The sequence below is a fragment of the Ranitomeya variabilis genome, chromosome 5 (genome assembly GCF_051348905.1).
Source record: "Ranitomeya variabilis isolate aRanVar5 chromosome 5, aRanVar5.hap1, whole genome shotgun sequence".
NCBI lineage: Eukaryota > Metazoa > Chordata > Amphibia > Anura > Dendrobatidae > Ranitomeya > Ranitomeya variabilis.
The window spans coordinates 552,326,203-552,345,270 of NC_135236.1; the positions used below are offsets into that span (position 1 = coordinate 552,326,203).

The 19,068-nt window shown below is 47.4% G+C and overlaps 1 protein-coding gene across 2 annotated transcripts in view; it reads left to right on the forward strand.

The window, feature by feature from the left end:
- Nucleotides 1-19,068, forward strand: part of RGS14 (regulator of G protein signaling 14) — a 261,749-nt gene that overhangs the window by 133,457 nt on the left and 109,224 nt on the right. For both annotated transcript variants that reach the window (XM_077265913.1, XM_077265912.1), the window contains one exon: nucleotides 12,019-12,148. In XM_077265913.1, the coding sequence (XP_077122028.1) occupies nucleotides 12,019-12,148 (130 nt within the window). The remainder of the gene's footprint in view (nucleotides 1-12,018; nucleotides 12,149-19,068) is intronic.

Sequence of the window (19,068 nt, forward strand, 5' to 3'; positions counted from 1 at the left end):
AGCATCTCTGCCCCCTGTGTCCAGCATCTCTGCCCCCTGTGTCCAGCATCTCTGTCCCCTGTGTCCAGCATCTCTGCTCCCTGTGTCCAGCATCTCTGCCCCCTGTGTCCAGCATTCTGCCCCCTGTGTCCAGCATCTCGGCCCCAATGTCCAGCATCTCTGCCCCTGTGTCCAGCATCTCTGCCCCCTGTTTCCAGCATCTCTGCCCCCTGTGTCCAGCATCTCTGCCCCCTGTGTCCAGCATCTCTGCCCCCTGTGTCCAGCATCTCTGCCCCCTGTGTCCAGCATCTCTGCCCCGTGTCCAGCATTCTGCCCCCTGTGTCCAGCATCTCTGCCCCCTGTGTCCAGTATCTCTGCCCCTGTGTCCAGCATACTGCCCGTGTCTAGCTTTCTGCCCCAGCGTGTCCGGCGTTCTGCCCCGGGCCCCACCCCCCTGGGATCGCCGCTCTCAAAAAAAAAACCGAGTTCTTACCTGGCCGTGCGCTCCTGTGGCGGGGAACCTCACTTCCTCCACGCAGGTGAAGGACGCACTCGCCGGCGGCTGACAATGACGTCAGGCGCCGGCGAAGTGCGACTGCGCACTGCGGCCGCTCAAGTCAGCTGCCAGCCTCCGACTGGCTGGCGGCGGCTGTTAACTATTGACGTGCGGGCACGGGCCCGCACGTCAATAGTGTCCCGCAGGCCTGCAGCGCCGGCAGGGGGGGGCCCGCAGCGCCGGCAGGTGGGGGGCCCGCAGCGCCGGCAGGGGGGGGCCCGGTGAGCAGATTAGACGGGGCCCGATGCGGGCCCCCTCTGCTCACCGGGCCCCATACGCCAGTCATGGCTGTCATGCCCTGATGGCGGCCCTGCATATACTAATAGAACCCACCGGCTCGTTTGATTTCAAAAGTTTTTCCCTAGAAGGTGATGTAAGAGGGTGGTGCTGTTATGCACAGTAAGGAACACCCTGTCACTTTAAGAGACTGCACCCCCTTGTCTGGTGTGAGATGGATTGTTCTGCTTTTTCCCCTGCTTTAGGCTGTAAGATGAACTGCCCTAGCTTGAGGGGAGGAGTTGAGCCTGGACTGCGTGGGAGATAGGAAGTCTCCAGGGAGAAGAGAGAGAAGTTTCTAGAGGGAACTGTGTGAACTGTGTAAACTGTGTGCTGGCCTGTCTTCTGGCCTGTCTGCAAGGAAGATTTCACAGCTTGAGACGAACTGCGTTTGGTAGAGAGACTTTCCCGGATACAGCAAAGGGTGGCTGTTCTGCGCTGGTTAGTGAAGCCACGAAGATACTTGGAAGGGGACTTACGGTTTCCAGGAGCAAGGAGAAGACCACGCTTAGCAGAGCTGATAGGAATCCGTGCGCACCACCGTTGTGGACTTTTGGGGCCCCCTGGGACTGGACCTGTGTCCCCAACATCACCGTGAGTCTGTTCCTGCCTGGTGCACCAGCTAGGGTCTAGTGCAGACTTCAGTAGCTAGAGCACGGTATCCGTGTGGCCTGCGTAGTAGAGGCCAGGGAGGATATATGCAGAGTAGCATTGAGCTATATATGTTTTATTGTGTAAAGTTGCTGGTGAGATAGATTCTGAGTTTATGATTGTTGAAGCACTGTGCGGTTATATAGACAAGTTGACTCATGTGCATTATCTTTTGCTATTGTAAATACGCTTTTGCATCTTCCATGTCCCCTCCATTCCCTGTCTCCCAATAAATCTATCCTTTGTTGATTGCACCTCGTCTTGTGTACAGTAGTCTCCTGCACCGTGGTGGTCCCCGGGCCATCGCTTCAAGTGGCGCTGCGAACAGGATACTGTCACCAAGATGGAGGCAGCAGACAGCAATGGCGGGAATGCTAATGTTAATGGAGATGCTGTGGGCATTGGTGGAACCCCTGCAAGGACACTCCCTATGGGCACCATATTTAGTGTGCTCCCAAAATTTGATGGCAAGAATATGCCACTGTCCGACTGGGTGTCCCGGCTGCAATGCACCCTGAAGATTTATAACATAAGCCCAGTCCTTGAAGTGGACATTGCTTTAACTGCCCTAGAGGGGGAAGCCCGCAAAAACGTCTGCCTACAATCAGAACTCACCCGCAGTACCCTGAAGGAGCTAGTGAAGTTCCTGGAAGAGATCTACGGTGAGACCGCTAGCGCGGGACATCTTCGCGCCAAATTTTTCTCTAGGCTGCAGCGGGAAGAGGAAGGAATTTCTCAGTATGCAACGGTACTGCAGGAAGTGTTTGAAGAGGTGCAGAGACAGGAGGCAGATGGACTTGGCGGCATGGGCTCTAAAGACCGGATACTCCGGGAGCAGTTCATTCTGGGACTACACAGCACATCCTTGAGGCAGGCACTGTCAGAACGGGTCCGGGCAGATCCAGCCCTTACGTTTCGTCAAGTCCTGGCAGAAACAGCGGCCCGAAGTAAAGAAGAAAGCTACGCGTCTGGAGTGATGCGTGTCCAGGACGCCAATTCCAGAGGGGAAACAGTGGCCCGAAGTAAAGAAGGAAGCTATGCGTCTGGAGTGATACGTGTCCAGGGCGCCAATTCCAGAGGGGACCCAAACCATCAAGATGTGCTGGTCCAGGTAGTGCAAGATTTGCAGCGGTCCCTTGTGAACGTACAAGAGAAACTGACCCAGATGGAGCGGAGAGTGGGGGAACTACAAGAAACTGACCCACCATACTCATACAACCATTCTTCGGCCCGATCGACAAGGAATCAGTGGGAACAAGCCCCCTCCCGTCAGACATCGGCGGCCCGAGGACAGGCTGGAAGTACCCCTCGGCGAGGGGGAGGCGTTCAATGCTGGGAGTGTAGAGGACGGGGGCACCTTGCCAGAGACTGTCGGAACTATACTCAAGGCCAGTGGAAGCCGCCGTTAAACTACCAACCCCCGCAGTAGTGCGGCACTCTGCGGGGGAGGCGAGAAGAGAGGCCGCTCCATATCATAACGAACACTTGATCGCTGGGAGCCCCATCCTACGTGCTGAATTTGAAGGAGTTCTGGTGGATTGCCTGGTAGATACCGGGTCACAAGTGACAACGATGCCAGAAGCATACTTCAAGCAGCATTTCCAGGACCTGGCCAAGCCAGAGAAAGAGACATTGATCCGGTTGTTTGCTGCCAACCAACAACCGATCCCAGTCACAGGGGTCGTGTGGATGAATATTCGAATCTGTGGCCAAGAAGTTGGGAGAAAAGGGATCTTGCTAGTCCCTGAGCCTATCCAGAAAGATGTGCCTGTAGTACTGGGAATGAATATCCTACGTGAACTCGATCAGATTATGTTTACCAAGCGGGGACCTGGATATTGGAAGAAGGCTACCCCACATAAGCCTACTCAAGAAGCCCTGCAACGACTGATCCGCGTCTGTGGGACGCAGAAGAGTGTGCCATCTTATCAGACGGTAGGGGTCATCCGGGCTCCTGGGAAAGAACCTGTAATCCTACCTCCCGAGCAAGAAACTATAGTGTACCTCCCAGTGGGGACTCACCGCAACCTTGATGGGTTGGAAGTGGTTGTTCAGCCTGTGGTAGGCGGAGGAGTGGATCAAGAAGTCATGATAGCTCGTACGATAGCTGTGGTCCAGCGAGGACATGTCCCCATAAGAGCTTTGAATGTGAGCCCCAGGGAGGTCGCCTTGCCACGAGGGACAGATCTGGCCCTGGTGTACCTGCATAAGGGTGAAGTGGTGAGTCAGAAGGAGATGTCTTTATCACCGAAAGAAGGCGTGGGGTGGGCCCTGGCAGTTGCTGCGGAAGACGAAGAGACACCATCCCCGGAGTGGAGTGGACGGGTCATCCTTGAGCAAATGGAAGTGGATGTGAAGGCTATGGGCCCTGAGCGTGTGCAAGCGATAGAAACTATGCTGTGGAAGAATCAGGCCGCATTCGCCCGTCATGCCGAAGATTTCGGCTGTACTGAAGCCATCACGCATGAGATCCCGACTGGGGAAGCTCGTCCAATTCGAGAACGATACCGGCAGATCCCGCCCAAAATGTACCAAGAGGTGAAAACATTACTGAGGCAGATGCTGGATTCAGGAGTGGTGCAGAGTAGTCAGAGCCCTTGGGCAGCCCCGGTGGTGCTCGTCAAGAAAAAGGATGGGACCATCCGGTTCTGTGTAGATTACAGAAAACTCAATGCCTGCACTGTTCGAGACTCGTATCCGTTGCCCCGCATCGAGGAATCCTTGACAGCGTTGGGGAAAGCCAAGTACTTCTCCACCCTGGACCTAGCAAGCGGATATTGGCAAGTAGCCGTGGCAGAGAAAGACAGAGAGAAAACTGCCTTCATTCTCCCTATGGGACTGTTCGAGTTTAACCGGATGCCCTTCGGGCTCTCCAATGCTCCAGGCACCTTTCAACGGCTGATGGAAAAGTGCTTGGGAGATTTAAATTTCGAGGCTACCCTGATCTATCTGGATGACATCATTGTGTTTTCGTCCTCTTTCGAAGACCACCTTGCCCGGCTTGGACAGGTACTCGGAAGATTGCGTGCTCATAACCTGAAGTTGAAGCCAAAGAAATGCCACCTCTTCAAGAGGGAGATCGAGTACCTGGGTCACATTGTGTCACAAGATGGAGTTCTACCCTCGCCAGAAAAAGTGGCTGCTATCCAGAAGTGGCCAGTCCCTCAAACAGTGAGAGAACTCCAGGCCTTCCTGGGACTCGCGGGTTACTACCGTCGGTTTGTTAAAGACTTCGCGAAGATGGCCGGTCCTCTCAATGAGTTGCTGAGGGGGACCGCTGGAGTGGCGAAGACCCAGCGCATCCCCTGGGCACAGGGACAACACGAGGCCTTCCAGGCTATAAAGAGTGCCCTTACTTCGGCCCCGATTTTGGCCTACGCAGACTTCGATCAACCGTTCCTGTTGTACACCGATGGTAGCCTACATGGACTCGGTGCCGTACTTTCTCAGATACAGGATGGACATGAGAGAGTCATCGGGTATGCTAGCAGGTCCCTGCGAGACAGCGAAAGAAACCCTCACAATTACAGCTCCTTCCGGTTAGAGCTCCTGGCTCTGGTGTGGGCCATGACAGAAAAGTTTGCAGGCTTCCTGACAGGTACAAAAATTCAAGTTCGAACAGACAATAATCCCCTGGCCCACCTTGAGAATGCTAAACTGGGGGCCTTAGAACAACGGTGGATGGCTCGCCTGGCCAAGTTCGACTTTACTATCCGCTATCGCTCTGCTACCGAAAACGCAAATGCGGATGGGCTGTCCAGAGTGCCTGTGGAGACTCCAGTGGGGGATCTTGATGAACAACTTGAAGAGGAGGAAACCCCAGACTTTAATAAGTTCAAGCCCCCGATGGTTGTGGCCCAGTCAAGAAGGGAGGCCTGTGCCTTACCTCGGTCCCTGGGAAGAACCAATGAAGAATGGGGACACGTTCAGGATGAAGACGAAGGGCTGAGACAGATGAAATGGTGGGTAACGCAAAAGCGGAAGCCTGGCAAACAAGAAAGAGATGATCTGGACTCTGAAATGAGGAGTGTGTTGCACCAGTGGGATAGACTGGAAGTGAGAGAGTCAGTACTATATCGTAAGAAGCAACAGCCAAAAGATATGGAAGTAAGGTGGCAAGTGGTCATCCCAGGAAGAATGGCTCAAGAAATAGCTAAAGAAGCCCATGAATTCGGAGCGCACTTTGGCTCCACAAAGACCTACCAATGGTTGCAGCGGCATGTCTATTGTCCTCGGTTGGAGCTTGTGGTGGAAGAGGTTTGCCGGCAGTGTCGAGTATGTGACCTCATTAAGAGTACTGAACAGAGGGCACCCGTCCAGACCATACAAACTAAGGAGCCATTGGAAGTCTTGATGATCGACTATCTCCTCGTGGGACACTCGGCCCGGGGGCTGCAATATTGTTTGGTGATGACCGATCATTTTTCTAAGTTCGCAGTAGTAACCCCGACTAGAGACCAGACTGCGGAATCGGCGGCGCGAGCCATCTGCCAAGACTTCATCCGGGTGTATGGGTGCCCAAAGCGCATCCACTCCGACCAAGGCGCGTGTTTCCAAGGCAAGGTGATGGAAGAATTGTATCGCATGTATGGCATCGAGCGGTCCCGGACCACCCCTTATCATCCTCAAGGCAATGGAGCTTGCGAACGCTTTAACAGAACCTTGCTTCAGATGCTGAGAACATTGGAAGAGGATAAGAAGGTGTGTTGGCCAGACTATCTGCCGGAATTGGTCTGGACCTACAACAATCGGGTCCACTCCACCACGGGTTACACCCCCTATCTACTGTTGTTTGGAAGAGCTGGACGAGAGATCATTGAGCTGAATCTGGAACAGCCAGAGGAGCTGATGGAGCGAAATGTCACCTCATGGGTGAAAGAGCATCGACAACGTTTGCAAACGATACGGCGGTTGGCGGGTCAGCAACTGCAAGAAAAAGAACATACGGCCCGCAAACCGACTCAAGAGTTACCGCTCCAACCTGGAGACCGAGTGTTGGTCAGAGAGAAACGCCCCAAGGGAAAACTAAGTGAGAGATGGGAAGTACAGCCGTACAAGGTTATCGAGAGAGTGTATGCTAACGGCCCTGTCTACAAGGTACAGATTGAGAATGGGGCATCCGCCCCTAGAGTACTTCACAGAAATATGCTGCGGCCTTGCCGGTCTGAGGTCTGTTCTACGCCATTGTCGCCTGAAGGAGCCACTCCACCTCCTGAATCTGTCATGCCTGATGGCCAAATCGATGAGGAGTGGTGGACCGTCCCTGACACAGTAGGGGGTCCTCAGCCGCCCAGAAACGGTAATCCCATGGATGTACCAGTACCGCCATGTGAGGATGAAACCAGACAAGAGCTCACAGTGTCCCCTGCAACAAGTGTTCATCTGGAAGATAGTCAAGCCTTGCCTGACAGCCAAGAGCTTCGGAGATCCCAGAGGTCTAATGCAGGGGTTCCACCAGTCCGATATGTAGAACAGTGTGCTCTGTCTGTCTGTATACCCTTGTTGTCTCCTCAATTATACTTTTATCCTGAAGCTGTGATGGCCGAGGACGACCATCATTAAGAAGGGAGGCATGTAAGAGGGTGGTGCTGTTATGCACAGTAAGGAACACCCTGTCACTTTAAGAGACTGCACCCCCTTGTCTGGTGTGAGATGGATTGTTCTGCTTTTTCCCCTGCTTTAGGCTGTAAGATGAACTGCCCTAGCTTGAGGGGAGGAGTTGAGCCTGGACTGCGTGGGAGATAGGAAGTCTCCAGGGAGAAGAGAGAGAAGTTTCTAGAGGGAACTGTGTGAACTGTGTAAACTGTGTGCTGGCCTGTCTTCTGGCCTGTCTGCAAGGAAGAGCCGTAGGCTGCAAGGAAGATTTCACAGCTTGAGACGAACTGCGTTTGGTAGAGAGACTTTCCCGGATACAGCAAAGGGTGGCTGTTCTGCGCTGGTTAGTGAAGCCACGAAGATACTTGGAAGGGGACTTACGGTTTCCAGGAGCAAGGAGAAGACCACGCTTAGCAGAGCTGATAGGAATCCGTGCGCACCACCGTTGTGGACTTTTGGGGCCCCCTGGGACTGGACCTGTGTCCCCAACATCACCGTGAGTCTGTTCCTGCCTGGTGCACCAGCTAGGGTCTAGTGCAGACTTCAGTAGCTAGAGCACGGTATCCGTGTGGCCTGCGTAGTAGAGGCCAGGGAGGATATATGCAGAGTAGCATTGAGCTATATATGTTTTATTGTGTAAAGTTGCTGGTGAGATAGATTCTGAGTTTATGATTGTTGAAGCACTGTGCGGTTATATAGACAAGTTGACTCATGTGCATTATCTTTTGCTATTGTAAATACGCTTTTGCATCTTCCATGTCCCCTCCATTCCCTGTCTCCCAATAAATCTATCCTTTGTTGATTGCACCTCGTCTTGTGTACAGTAGTCTCCTGCACCGTGGTGGTCCCCGGGCCATCGCTTCAGTGGATCCTCAGAAAAGTATATTTTCCTATTACTAAGGAGTGGGTCTCCTAGCCTGGTAAAGCATTTGCAATAAATGCAAGGGTAAGCCAAAAATTAGAAGGAGGCACTCTAATACCCCAGAGACGAGATGTAGTGGAAGGCCTCAGAAAACATTTTTTTCCCATTATTAAGGAGTGGGTAGCTCAGACTGGTAATGCCCATGCACTAAGTGCATGGGCTGACAAATATTTAGCCCTGGGGGTATACAGTACATATTTCTGAAAAATATTTGATGTAGGCCTCTAAAAATTGTTAATGTGGGCATCATAAACACCCTTAAAAAATGCATAGGGTAGTATGATCACCCTGTTGATATGGTGGTGGAGGAGGACAACACAAAAAGACAAAATCCTCAAGCATATACCCATGTTTGGGGTGCATGGGTATACACCAGAAAAAAAAACAGAAAAACACTGCATTTGAGTTTGTTTTGCTGCTGTTATTCAGTGGTATACAGAAGTCTAGCCCAATCCAACCTTGTTCACTTTGATAAGAGTCAGCCTTTTCAGTTGACAGATGGATGCGCTTATCAGTTACAATACCGCTGGTGGCACTAAAAACGCGCTCTGACAAAACGCTACCAGCAGGGCAGGCCAAGACCGTCAAAGTGTAGAGAGACAGTAAAAGACGTGTCTAGCTTGGATACCCAATAGTTGTAAGACACAGAGGAATCACTGAGAATGCTGGTGTGGTCGGCAAGGTACTCCTTCAGCATTTTCCAAAACTCAAAACTTTTCTCTCCTTATGAGAGTACCCTGTGCATCAGAGCCTGGGCGATGAGAGGGTCTGAGAAAACTGTCCCAGACCTTTGACAGTGTTCCTCAGCCTTTCCTGCATCTGGTGTATGTCTCTCTAGTCTCTACTCCTTGGTTTTCCAAGGAACTGTGACCTCTGCCATCAGCATTGTCAGATGGGAATTTTTTTAAATAATTCTTCAATTCTTCATTTTTTTTAGACATCTCCACCACGGGAAGGAGAGATGTAAAGTTCTCCTAGTAGCATGGGTCTAGAAGGGTGACCAACCAGTAATTAGTGTTGGCCAAATGCATACAACTCAAGGCTCATGGTAAAGGCAACAGAACATAAACTCAGACATGTGTGCCAGACTGCCAGCAGCCAAGACTTCCCTGTCGCCACCAAGAGGATGACTGTCCATGTTGTCCTCCTCGTCTTAAGGTCATCCACGCTGAACAGATGTGATGAAGGTGGTGTGGGTACTACCAGGTGTAGTGCAGGCAACCAACTCCTGTTCCTCCTGCTCCTCCTCTTCCTCATTATCACTCAATCTGCGTTGAGAAGATGAGATGTGGCTGGGCTGTGTAGCATTACTCTGTATAGTTTCTTGCTCCATCTCAACTTGCTGTTCCTGCAAAGTCTCCACTTTAATTGTGAGCAGCGAACGTTTTAGTAGACAGAGAAGTAGGATGGTGATGCTGATCATGGCTTCATCGCTGCTCACCATCTTGGTCAAGTCCTCAAAGTTTTGGAAAACCCCACAGATGTCAGACATCCATGACCACTCATCAGCTCTTACAGTATGTGTGGAGGCTGACCAGAATACCATTGGGCATGGAGTCGCTGGTATTCAACTACTGTCCTCTGCTGCTCACAAAGCCTTGCCAACATATGTGACATTAAGTTCCAACAAATAGTGACGTCACACACCAGTTGGTGAACTGGATGTTGCAATCGCTGCTGCAGCACTGCCAGGGCAGTGGCAGCTGTAGCTGACTTGCTGAAATCGGCACACACACAGCGTACTTTCACATGTAGCTCAGGCAGATCTGGGTAGATTTTAAGAAAACATTGAACCTCTAAGTTGAGCACATGGGCCAGGCATGGTATGTGTGTGAGGTTGCCATGCTTCAGAGCTGCCACCAGGTTATGGCCATTATCACATATGACCATGTCTGATTCTAGGTTCAGGGATGAGTTCAGGGATGAGCCACAGGTCAGTCTGGTCTGTTAGACCTTTCAACATCTGTGCGGTGGTGTGCATTTTGTCACCTTAGCAGATTAGCTTTAGCAGAGCTTGATGTCACTTGGCCAAGGCAGCATTGAAGTGCTTCCAGCTTGTGACTGATGTTGACATTTCTGAGATGGAGGGAGAGGAGAAGGAGGAGGAGGTGTAGGAACTGCTATGGACAGTGGGGGCAACACTGATTGAACCAGGGCCAGTAATCCACGGTGTCGGGAACACATGTTCCATCCCAGGGTCCGACTGGGATTTGTCTTCAACACCAAGTGCCAGGGCACGCTTACTGTACTGCTGCTTCCCTGCTGCCTGCCGTGTGTTACTGATGAGGCACACGGTTGCCACACATGTGCCACACGTATTACAGACATGGACACTGACATACCCGGTACCAATTTGATGATAGCGTGAGCGCCGTGTGAAAATTTTCATCGGTGCACACGCTGACGTCAGATAGGTGAAGTGAGTTCATTGGCTGTAAACACTGTATGCAATCCATCTATTCTATGCTGTCGAATACTCCTGTGATCGTACAGTGCGTGGCTGCTGAATTGCCGGCTTTTCTTAGATAGATAGATGTCATATATATACATATATATGTGTGTCACTGACATCTGTATATCTATGTATTCTATGTGTATATATCTATTCTATCTATTCTATTTTAACCTTTCACGCTGTGATTTTACTGTACACGGCAGATGAATTACCCATCCATTTCAGCTTTTTTCTCATGCACCCAGACCTGTTTGTTGGGTCCAGCAGAAAAATATTCGGCTTTCCCATTGACTTGCATTGGATCTGTTATTTGGTACGAATACACAGATATTAGAAAGTATTTGTGCCGATTTTCCAGAATTTTAATATTTCACTATTCGCTCATCGCTAGTAGCGATGCTATTTCTAACCAAACTATTTTTTTGTGTTTTGAGGCACAACTATAGCACGATAAATGCAGTATAAAATTTTACTGCTGAAAAAATTGAAGTATTACTATTGCAGGATACCTTGCACACCTCAGATGGACTGGTTATACTGCAGGAGCATTATAGTGATGCTTTTGAGATCCACCCAAGCATGACTGTATGCTTTTGACGCACAGCTGCTGCAGTAAAAATGGTGTATAATATTTCCCTGCTCAGAACAATTTGCAGGATTAAGAGCATAAAGAATATTATTAGCCCTGAGAAGGGGTTTTGGTATGAGTTGCAGGCTGCAGCATAAAGGACATGCAATTCACCCTATCCTTTCCTTCACTATCCCGTCAGCACAATCTCATCCTAAGTGCTGTTAACAGCCGTATTACTATTAATTATCATTAGCCATCAGAAGGGCTGTTGTATGTAAAAGAAATGTTAATGTGCTTGAATCTGTGGCTACTACACAGAGGCAATTCTGTCTCTCTCTCATCAGCACCTCTCCCTGCTCTGCTTGTTTCCGTGGTACAGTGTGATGAGCATAGCGTCACGGGTCTTATATTGGCCATGATGATTCTATGCAGCCAGCCAATCACATTAATACCACAACCAAGATAGCTACAGCATTAGGCCGGGGTCACACTTGCGAGTGCAATAAGAGAAACTCGAGCGAGTCTCTCGCCTCAGTACCCGCCACTGCCATCGGCACTTGGGACCGGAGCGTTCAGCTGCATAGAAATACATGCAGGCGCACACTACAGTCCCGAGTGCCGGTGGCAGTGACGGGTATTGAGGCGAGAGACTCAAGCAAGTTTCTCGCATTGCACCCGCAAGTGTGACCTTGGCCTTAGAGTGACTGTTAGGCAATCCTCACATCTTTATTGGCTGCCTTAAAAGCACCAAACATTGTAGGGCGGAGACTCAAGCTCCCGCTCGAGCATTAAAAAAAATACTCGCAGAGTAACGAGCATCCTGAGCTTACTGGTGTGTGAGCGAGTAACGAGTAGTGACGAGCACGCTCGCTCATCAATAACTGCCACTTTATAAGTGAGAATAGTATTCTAAATAATATTTTCTACTTGTATTAAACGTTACATGAAAATATCATCTATTAAAGACAAAAATCTGATTTGTTTTTACAATGAATCTTTTTTTTTATTTTAAGAAAAAGAAATTGGGACCTGGGAAGTCGTTGCCCCTTGGTGTCGAAGCATCTGGATTAGACAATTTGACAGATAATTGCAGAGGACACAATAGATCCTTCAAAAGAAAGGATCGCAGAGGAAATGTTAGAGGTGAAATCAATGTTCTTACATGTGTTGCATTTTATTTGCTGCATAATTGTGATAATAACATGACATTAGGATTTGCAAGAATGGGACATTTTCACAAAACTATCATTTCGGTAACTTTATTCCATCAGCAATATTGGCATAAAAGCCAGAGTTGGGTCTTATTACTATATTTGGGGCTTGGATATAAGATATTAAAGATACTGATCACCAATCACCAACTGAGATACAGAGCTTTGCAATACATTGAGGCCATGTGCACACGTTCAGGATTGTTAGCGTTTTTTTCGCGTTTTTTTCGCTATAAAAACGTGATAAAAACGCGAAAAAAACGCTAACATATGCCTCCTATTATTTACAAGGTATTCCGCATTTTTTGTGCAAATGTTGCGATTTTTTCCGCGAAAAAATCGCATAGCGGAAAAAAAAGCAACATGTTCATTAAAAATGCGGAATTGCGGGGATTCCGCACACCTAGGGGTCCATTGATCTGCTTACTTCCCGCACGGGGCTGTGCCCACGATGCGGGAAGTAAGCAGATTATGTGCGGTTGGTACCCAGGGTGGAGGAGAGGAAACTCTCCTCCACGCACTGGGCACCATATAATTGGTAAAAAAATAAGAAATAAAATAAAAAACAGTCCTATACTCACCCTCGATGTCCGGCGCTGTGTTCCCGCCTCTGTGCTGCACGCTGGCTGGTTCCTGTAGCTGGTGTGCGCTGAAGGACCTCGCCGAATGACGTCACTGTCCTGTGATTGGTCGTGAGCGGTCATGTGACCGCTCACGTGACCGGACCGTGACGTCACGGAAGGTCCTGTGCGCACACGCCAGCTAGAGAAAGAGGAACGGACGCCGCTGAGGAGATGTCTGGGTGAGTATAAGCATTTTTTTATTTTTTTTATTATTTTTAACATTCTATCTTTTACTATAGATGCTGCATAAGCTGCATCTATAGTAAAAAGTTGGTCACACTTGTCAAACGCTATGTTTGACAAGTGTGACCAACCTGTCAGTCAGTTTTCCAAGCGATGCTACAGATCGCTTGGAAAACTTTAGCATTCTGCAAGCTAATTACGCTTGCAGAATGCTAAAAAAACGCGAAAAAAACGGAAAAAAAACGCAAAAAAAAAAATGCGGATTTCTTGCAGAAAATTTCAGGTTTTCTTCAGGAATTTTCTGCAAGAAATCCGCAACGTGTGCACATACCCTGAAGCTGTGATATAAACTACCCATCAAAATACACTTACGTTAAGTTCCCACCATGAGTTTTTGATTAATTTTTGAGGCTGCATATTCTTGTTGCACAAAAAAATGTAGCGTCTTACAATTCCAGCAACTTGATGGTATTTATTGAAATCTCATTCCCACTCTTCTTTTTTTTTATGAATCGTAAACAGACCTACTGTTCGTGGTTTCAAATCTGCAAAATACATTTAACGTAGTCGAAAAGGTGGAAATAAATGGTTTTGTAATTTACAGTTGTTAAAAATTATTCTCCATTCACACCCTGTGGGTGTTGAATTGGGGGGCACCTCTCATGATGACAGTTCTGTGCAACCTCAGCCAGCTGATCAGCCAGTCGGTGGATAGATAAAGCTTGCAGACGGGATAACGCCACAGGGCACCAGGGAGCATACTTCAGCAGATGAAAGATTGTTATTTTTTGAATGGAGCATAATTTTTAATAACAGTAAATTACAAAAACATTTATTTCCACCTTTTCTGCTTAGATAAATATATTCTTTAGGCTATATTTACACTGGGCATTTTTGCTGCTTTTTCTGCAACAAAACCCGATTTCTTGGCAGGAAAGAAGCTGCTGCAAAAAGGCATGCTTTGGCGCATTTTTTGCACCTTTTTTTGCTTCTTTGTTGCATCTTTTTCATGCGTTTTGGGGGCTAACTTACGTCTATTTGTGCATGCTAATAAAGTTGAGTGTCCCCAGAGAAAATAAAAACTACTTTATGTAGAACCATACTTCTAGATCCTTTGAAAAGTCGGCAATTCATGTGCCGCTACAGTAAAATCACAGCATGACAGATTAGAATAGAATAAGTAGAATAGATATATACACATAGATAGATATAAAGATGTCAGTGATATATATATATATATATATATATATATATATATATATATATATATCTATATATATACATAATATCTAATACCTAGATATATAAATGTCAGTGACATAAACAATTAGTACAGTGTGTGTGCAGCTTACTGTACATGTATTTAATTATTAAAAGATTATTTTTCAGAAAAAAATGGTGTGGGCTCCCGCATAGTTATCTTAACCAGCAGAGGGAAAGCCGATCGCCGAGGGCAGATGTTTCTAGCCTGGGAAGGGGGTAATACCTCTGGAGCTTCCCAGGCTATTAATATCAGCTCATAACTGCATGCCTAGCCTTTACTGGCTATTAAAATGGGGGACCCCCCAAAAAATGACATAGTGTCCCTCTATAATTAATAGCCAGCAAAGGCTATGCATACAGCTGCGGGCTGATATTAATAGCCTAGAAAGAGGCTATGGCTACTGCCCCCCAGGCTAAAAACATCAGCTCTCAGCTGCCCTAGAAAATGCACATCTATAAGACTTGCCTTTTCTGGCACTTAGCCATGCTTTTCCGACCCTGTAGCGGTGGTAAGTGGGTTGATAGTTGGGAGGTTGTTGCCACCTTTGTATTGTCAGGTGACATCAAGCCCAGAGGTTAGTAATGAAGAGGCATCTATAAAACACCCCCATTACTAACCCCATAGTTGTATTGTATAAAAACTAGTGATGGACGAGCAATAAAATGCAAGCAAATTGGAATGCTCAGGTGCTTGACCCAAGCAACGAGCCCAATGTAAGTCTATGGGAATCTCAAGCATTTTTCTCGCGGCCCCCGGCGGTCTACAGAGTGACTAGAAATTGCAGAAATTGATGAGAACAGTGCTCAAATGATATGGGAACAGCATGGAGAAGACCCCTGGAATCATTTCTGACTCCCAGGTCACTGCTGTGAACAATGTTGTCAGAGTCTTACGCCACTTTTACAGACTCACAATAAAACATACAAAATTGAAACCAAAATGGATTTTCCTGGGAAATATGTTAAGGAACATCTTTTCCAGGGTAATGACTTGTATATAAGGCAAAATAAATACCAAAAACAAAAATGCTCCTCCACACCTTGGACTATGTTCACAAGTAGCATTTTGACGCTTTTTTGAACTTTAAGCATTGCTTTCAACCAAGACAAATGCTTCACTGGGAAATATCATTTTAACATTTTACAGCTTTATTTGACCATGTGGTGTGTGACACATCATCAGACACATCCTGTTTCCTTTATGAAGGAGGGACTCTGAAAGTCACAAAGCCTATTTTTATAGGGCAATCAGGCGGTCTTTACTATTCTTAAAGAGCCAGCAGTTTTGCTGTCCCCATTATTAAACAGTGGGTCTCCTATACTGTTATTGCGTATGCACTCCAATACCCCTTTGAAGAGACATACAGGAGGGCCTCCTGAAAACAATGTTCCCATTATTAGGAAGTAGGTCTCCCATGCTGTTTGCCTATGCAGTGAATGCAAGGGCTGCCAAAAATATGGAGGCACTCCAAAGCCCCTTGGAAGAGACGTGGAGGAGGGCCTCATAAAAAAATGTTCCCATTAGAAAGGAGTGGGTCTCCTATACTTGTAATGCCCATGCACTAAGTGTATGGGCTGACAAACATTTACCCCTGGGGGGTATATATGAACATGCTGTCAAGCAAATTGTTTTTACGGGCATCATAAACACCCTTTAAAAAATGATGTGGGTGTTGCATCACGGACCATGGTCACTCTCGTGATATGGTGGTTGAGGATGAGGAGAAGGAGGAGAACAACAGCAAATAGCCAAAATGAGGAAGCGTTATACCCATGTGTGGGTGTGAAGAGGTGCATGTGAATAGACCTCCCAAAAAAGAGACTGGATTTCAGTTTATGTTGCGCTGCTATCATTCGGTGGTGTTGGGAAGTCTGTCCCAATCCAGCCGTTGTTCATTTTTATAAGAGTCAGCCTGTCAGTTGACAGGCAGATGCACTTATCAGTTATAATTCCACCAGCGGCACTAAAAACTCGCTCTGAAAAAACGCTAGTGGCAGGGCACTCCAGGACCTCCAAGGCATAGCCTGTTCATGCCACGTATCCAGCTTGGATGCCCAATAATTATAAGGCACAGACGAATCACAGAGGACAGCAAGGTGCTCCCTCAGCATCTTCCCAAACTTTGCACTCCTTGTGAGAGTACCCCGCGCCTCAAGGCCTGAGCGATGGGAGGGTCTGAGAAAACTCTCCCAGAACTTTGCCAGTGTTCCCCTGCCTCTGCTGGATTGGAGTTGTGTCTCTCTCGCCTGTACTCCTTGGTTGTCCAGCGAACTGTGACCTCTGCAGCCAGCGTTTTCAGATAAGAATTTTTTTAATAATTCCACAAACAAGCGCCATATGGTACTGCCCTATTTTAGTAGAACTGTCCACCTCGGGAATAAGAGATAGACAGTTCTCCTCGTAGCGTGTCACCAACCAGTAATGACTGTCACCCAAAATTTTGAGAACAGAAAAGGCAGCGTAGCATAAACTCAGCCATGTGTGCCAGACTGCTAACAGGCAAGACTTCCGTGTCCTCACCAAGGGGATGACTGACCATGCTCTCCTCCTCCTTCTCCCTGTCCTCAGCCTCAGGCCATCTACACTGAACAGACGGTATGACAGTTGTGCAGGTAGTACCATCTATAATGCAAGAAACTAGATCCTCTTCTTCCTCCTCCTCCTCTTCCTCATTGTCACCCAATTCACATTGGGATGAGATGAGGCTGGGCTGTGTGTAATCACCCTGTATGGTTCCTTGCTCCATCTCATCGTGCTCCGTCTGCAATGCATCCTCTTTGATTGTGAGCAGAGAGTGTTTCAGAATACAGAGAAGCAGGATGGTAATGCTAATTATGGTGTCATCGCCGCTCACCATCTTGATGGAGTCCTCAAAGTTTTGGAGGATAGTACATATGTCTGACATCCATGTCCACTCCTGAGGTCTTATGTGTGGAGTCTGAACTAAATACCGACAGACTTGTTGATGCTGGTAGTCAACAACTGCCCTCTTCTGCTCACAAATCCTTTCCAACATCTGCAGTGAAGAGTACCAACGCGTGGGGACATCACACACCAGTGAGCCGGAAGCTGCAAACGCTGCTGAAGCACGGCAAGGGCAGCGGAAGCTGTAGCTGACTTTCTAGAATGGGCACACAGGTGGCGTACTTTGACAAGAAGATCCGGGAGCTCTGAGTAGGTTTTGAGAAACAGCTGAACCACAAGGTTAAGCACATAGTACGTGTGTGAGCTCACCTCACCTCAGAGCCACCACCAGGCCTATATGACAGAAAATACCCCAAAGTGACACCATTCTAAAAACTGAACCCCTCAAGGTGCTCAAAATCACATTCAAGAAGTTTTTTTAGCCCTTCACAGAAATTTTTGGAATGTGGAAGGAAAAAAATTAACATTTAACTTTTTTCAAAAAATGTTACTTTAGACCCACTTTTTTTATTTTCACAGATGTGAAAGAAAAAAGGACCCCAAGATTTGTTGTGCATTTTCTCCTGAGTATGGTGATACCCCATATGTGGGAGAAAACCACTGTTTGGGTGCATGGCATGACTTGGAAAGGAAGGAGCATTATTCGACTTTTTGAATGCAAAATTTGCTGCAAATAGCATATGCCATGTCGCATTTGGAGAGCTCCTGATGTGCCTAACAAGTGGAAACCCCCACATGTGATACCACTTTGGCAGCTAGACCCCTCAGGGAATTTATCAAGATGTGTAGTGAGCACCTGGAACCTTAAGGTGCTTGTCAGAAGATAATAACATTGAGCAGTGAAAATAAAAAATAAAAAATCACATTTTTCCCACAAAAATGTTTTTTAGCCCCTAATTTTGGTAACAGGAGATGTTGCACAATACAATTTGTTGTGCAATTTATCCTGGGTACGCCAATAACCCATATGTGGGGGGAAAACTACTGTGTGGGTGCATGGCAGGATTCGGAAGGCAAGGAGCACTATTTGACTTTTTCTATGCAAAATTTGCTTGAATAATTAGCTGAAACCATGTTGCGTTTGGAGTATCCATGATGTGCTTAAAAATGGAAACCCAAAAAAGTGACACCATTTTGGACACTAGACCCCTCAGGGAACTTATCTAGATGTGTGATGAGCAACTTGAGCCCCCATTTGCTTCACAGACGTTTACAGCCATGAAAATAAAAAAATAATCTTTGCCCCGATTTTTTTATTTCACAAGGGTAATAGGAGAAATGTCACCATACAAACTATTGTGAAATTACTCCTGAGTACGCCAATAACCCATATGTGGGGGGAAAACTACTGTTTGGGTACACGGCAGGGCTCAGAAAGGAAGGCGTGACATTTTGGGACACATACTTTAATGAAATTGTGTGCGGGTGTCATGTCGTGTTTGGAGAGCCCCAGGTGTGCCTAAACAGTGGAAAAGCCCCACAAGTGACCACATTTTGCAAACTAGACCCATCAATGAATTTATCTACATGTGTGGTGAGCACCTTGACCCCCCAGGTGCTTCACAGAATTTTACAATGTTGATGTGTGAAAATTTAAAAATAAATGTTCCCAAAAAGCTGTTCTTTTACTCACAAATGTTTTAATTTTCACAAGGATATCAGGAGAAAATGGAAAGGACCCCCAAATTTGTTATGCAATTTCTCCTGAGTACATCTATACCCCATATATGATCGAAAACTACTTTTGAGGCACAGTGCAAAGCTCAGAAGTTAAGAAACACAATATTGGATTTTGCTGGAATGGTTTCAGGGTGCCATTTCATATTGGCAAAACCCTTGAGGTGCCAGAACAACAGA